The 4,797-nt window shown below is 34.4% G+C and overlaps 1 protein-coding gene across 1 annotated transcript; it reads left to right on the top strand.

The window, feature by feature from the left end:
- The first annotated feature begins 303 nt into the window (after positions 1–303).
- LOC149221486 (alpha carbonic anhydrase 7-like) lies at positions 304–2,654 on the top strand. Its single transcript, XM_089385122.1, has 7 exons — positions 304–481; positions 584–798; positions 1,028–1,134; positions 1,225–1,327; positions 1,419–1,586; positions 1,689–1,742; positions 2,407–2,654. Exons 1-7 carry the CDS (start codon positions 403–405, stop codon positions 2,488–2,490), a joined length of 810 nt encoding a protein of 269 aa, XP_089241248.1. The 5' UTR covers positions 304–402; the 3' UTR covers positions 2,491–2,654.
- Positions 2,655–4,797: the final 2,143 nt, after the last annotated feature.

The raw sequence follows: 4,797 nt of genomic DNA, 5'->3' as shown, positions 1-4,797 counted from the left end.
ATTCAGGTATGGGCGCCGGGAACAACAAATCCGGCAGACTGGGTAGTGCCTGAAATATTTATGTGGCCCGACGTCCTTTTCATGATACAACTGATGTTAAGGACTTGAAAGCTCTACCTACCATCTTCGTATTTCCTTCACGAACGTGTATTTCGTCTGTATTTCACGAATGTTGCAGGAAATTCTATTATTTTTATTATTTTCCCACCGAAATCACATTCCACGCCACCGCGTTCTTCTGCCAAACTAAGAAATAAATAGCAGGCAGGGCGATTGAGGAAGCCAAGTGACTACCAGGTAAGCTTCAGTGTCTGGTTTTTATGTTATTTCGTTTTCTATATTTTGCCTCTCTTCACCCAAACCTTCTACTGTCCCGCCCATTATTTGCTTCGCTTCCTTACTATGGCGCGAACTGTAATATCGGTATTCATTGCATTTGCCTTGATCCTCTTCATCGCCGGCGTTCGAACTCAGGAAGTTGGTAATTTGTCAAATATCCTTTATAACTGTGTTTTTTTAAATCTTCATATAGAATTTTGCAGAGATTAATCTGAAACTCGATTTTGTTGGTTTGCACGAACAGAGGATGAGAGTGAGTTCGAGTACAAAGAGGGTCCCAAGGGGCCTGAGCACTGGGGGGAGCTCAAGGAGGATTGGAAGGCCTGCGGGAATGGGACGCATCAGTCTCCCATCGATGTGGTGAAGAGACATGCCTTGATCTCTCCGGACCTGGGCAGGCTCCGCAGATTCTATTACCCTGCAAAAGCAACCCTTATGAACAGGGGTCACGACATCATGGTCAGTAACGGAAAGCTTCTTTTAACGCTTTTCCCATCTAAAGGTTTCGGGTTCGATTCTCTCCTTCTTTTAACGCTTTTCCCATCTAAGGTTTCGGGGTTCGATTCCCTCTTCTTTTAACGCTTTTTCCATTTAAGGTTTCGGGTTCGATTCTCTCTTCTTTGAATGCTTTTTCCATTTAAGGTTTCGGGTTCAATTCTCTCTTACACCTATGGCTGTATCGCCTCAGGTGAACTGGTCGGAAGGAGCCGGCGGTGTTGAGATAGAAGGGAAAAGATTCACACTGCGTCAAAGCCATTGGCACACCCCGGCCGAGCACACTATTGATGGAAAAAAGTAGAATCTCAAAGCCCTCTTTTGAATGTTTGCTGCACTAAATTATACTCTGCTATTTAGGCGTTGCTAAAGGGTTTTGCATTGAAACAGGCATCCTTTAGAAATCCATATGGTGCACCAAGCACAGGACGGCGAAATTGCCGTGATTGGAATCATTTACAAGTTGGGCAGGCCTGACACTTTCTTGGCAGAGGTATATTTGTATACCAATCTCATTTTGCCTCATTAGCAGATTATGAGGCGATTATGTTTTAATGCTCACTATGTTTGGGTATAATGAACAGTTAATGGATGAAATCAAGGCCATTGCGGATATGGAACCACCGGTGGAACCCTTGGGCGTGGTGAATCCGATGCACATAAAATTTGGTAGCAGGAAATATTACCGGTACACGGGATCCCTCACCACTCCTCCTTGCACGGAGGGAGTCATCTGGACCGTTATTCACAAGGTATTTTTATCGCCCGTCACGTCACGTTACTGCCTAACCACAAATCTGTGCCCGTGTGTATCGACCCTGTGACCTGATTCTTTTTCGTTAAACCCTGTGCAGGTAAGGACAGTCTCGAAAGACCAAGTGAAGGCTCTGCAAGAAGCTGTGAATGATGTACGTACTGGGTCTTCTCTCTCTTGCTTGCTATTAACTCAATAATGTTACAATGGGATAGTTTGTGATATTACTTAACCCAGGATTTATTATTTGATTTTGGATTTTAATTGATATTATGGAGGTAAATAAAGTATGTTTAAAATTTGTGTGAAGACTGGTTTCGACAAAAAGTTGAGACAGAAGAATCATTTAGTCAGCTGTATGTGTTTTTGTAAAATTAACATTTAATCATTTAGGAAATGTATTTAGTAGAAAAAACCTCTCATAAGTTGAGGGGTTGTTTTGTCTCGTAGAAATAAATAATTTTTATACATTAATTTGGTATTCGGTGTCTAATTTAATATTGATTTTAAAATTAAATAATAATAATAATAACTTAAAAAAATAATTATTAATTATTGTTTTTTTAATTATTTTTTAGGCCCTAATATTCTTTCGAGTGTGGTTAATTTCAACCTTAGAATTTCAAACTATTTAAAGTTATAAATTTATAAAAAGATGTTTAAAGGAATGTTTGCCGTTACTTTGGATATTATCAGTTTTTAGTTTAAAAAATCTTTAATTTCAAATTAATAAAAACTCATGATTCATATATGAATTAATAATATTGTGAAAATACGAATCATTAATATTCTGATCTTCAATTTATTGTATTTTGCAGGGTTTCGAAAAGAATGCAAGACCTACGCAATCAATAAATGGACGAATTGTTAGCAAGTACACTCCAGAACGACGTTATGGTTGAGTTCGTTAAATCTTATGAAACATCCCCTGGACATATACTCCATTCCATTATTTTACGGATTCACCTATTCTCCTTATAATGTATCCATTATTTTATGGATTCACCTATTCTCATTATAATGTATCCATCCATTATTTTATGAGATTCATAAAAATTCATGACAATGTATGTGCATTTTGTCGGCTGAAATGCTAATTTTCATGGTGTGTTATGATAATTTATTTTTAATTTATATAGAAATATGTTTTATTAATAGATTATGTGGAAATTTTATGAATGGATTATGTTGTTATATATTGGAATGTAATAGATTATGTGGAAATTTTATGAATGGATTATGTTGTTATATATTGAATGATAGGTTAGAATTATAAATATATTAATTATTTATATATTTATGGGTCTATAGTTTTTTTTATTTTCCATTTTTTTAATTGATATTGTTTTTTTTCCTAAGTCATTTTCAAAGCAACATCTAGTTTAGTTTTGTTGAATATGAATCTATTTGTGAGAATGAATATCATTTTTTTAAAATTTTATTTAATGATAGTTTGTTATTTTTAAAGTAAAAATGTTTTTATTGATTGCTTATTTTAGTGGGTTTATTAATAGTTTAATTACGTACATTAAACTATTATGGTTTAATCTTCTTGTTTTTATGTTAGATTATTTATTTATTTATTTGTATTGTTTTTCAAGCTTATTCAATGTAGAATTAATTTTTGTGTGGCCTAATAATTTCCCAAAACTTATTTTTTTATTATCAATTTTGACTAGCTTAAGTCACTTTTGTATAATCAAATTATTTTGAAATTCTCAAAACTACATGGGTTTTAAGTTGTTGGTACATATGACTAAATGAGGTTTACTCTATATGATAATATAGTGTTTAATATACAAGTTGTGTCGTTGTGATGATGAAAGGATATGAATGTCTGATAGTTGTATAAAAGTGTAACTAATAGTGAAGTTGTAGTGGTACAAATAATTCGCCATGTACAATAAAGAAATGGTTCTATGATGGAAGCTATACAAATAAAGAATGGAAAACTAACATGAGGCTTCAATACTAAATGGTGTAGTTAGGCTAAATACATTGACTTCACTCAAAAATATTCGCTTCATCAAATCGCTATATTTACCATCTGTCCCTCGGTGCTCGCACCAAAAATCTATACTATATAGATAGAATATAAAGGTATTTTAGATAGACTATCTTTTTTACATATATTCCACACTCTATAGATCTATCTATGGTTAGATACTCCATCAAATTCTTTATTCCTAGTTCCAGAAATGGTAGATCAATTGGAATGAGAAGAGATAGGATCGAATCAGTATTTCTTTTTCGCTATAATGAAGTGCAACGCAATTCTGGAACCAAATTCTTAAGAAATTGATATGAATGGTATAGAAATTCTTTATAACCTTTCTGGAGAACCCATAGTGCGATAGTTCGTTGCCTTTGAATAGAAACAAATATGAAAAAAAACTTGATTAGATCCATAACCAGAATAAGTGGACAGAGGTACCTATCAGAAATTTGATCCGGGTTGCCCGGGACTTGAACCCAGAGCTGATTGGATGGAGTGGATGATCTGCTCCTTCAGTATCAGTAAGAGCAAGAAATCTCTCCCCAAATCGTGCTTGAAATTCTCATTGCACACGACTTTCCCCATGTAATGTATCTATTTCCTAACTATTTAAGATCTAGGATAGAAAAATCAAAATGATTCTGAATCGAGGCAATTACTCAAAGAGCATTTCATTGGTCAAATCAGTTTTCTATTTTCAAATCCTGTATCTTTTGCCAGGGATTAGTTAGGGGATTTATCTAGGGAATATCTGAATGCCAATTTTGTTCTCTCTGTGAACAGGCCTCCACTATTGATGAGAAAGGCAAAGAATCAAATTCTTGTTATTTTTAAAACGATTTTTTCAAAGAGTTCTGGACCTAATTCCTTCTGAACTACACGTATCATACTTTTATGTTTACATGCTAAAGTTTTAGCACATAATAATGAAAGTATATATATATACGATATAAACCATCTCGACCAAATGATCCACTGTAGTAATGAAAAATATTTCTCCAAATTTGATTGAATTGATTGAGGATATCATCATCTGTTAGACTGGACCAAGACAATTTACTAATTGGCCGCCCTGATATGTCACATTATTTATCTCTAGCCAATAATCCAATTATTGGTACAATTAGAACTATTGGATCAAATTCATCGGTAATAAGATCGGCGAAGAATAACTCATCTAGCATTTGGTTCTTACCAAACTAGGGTTCATTCG

The sequence above is a fragment of the Pinus tabuliformis genome, chromosome Q (genome assembly GCF_031772625.1).
Source record: "Pinus tabuliformis cultivar Carrire ecotype Pingquan chromosome Q, CPIR1, whole genome shotgun sequence".
Taxonomy (NCBI): domain Eukaryota; kingdom Viridiplantae; phylum Streptophyta; class Pinopsida; order Pinales; family Pinaceae; genus Pinus; species Pinus tabuliformis.
Note: the sequence above shows the minus strand (reverse complement) of the source record. Positions and strands in the feature narration are given on the sequence as shown.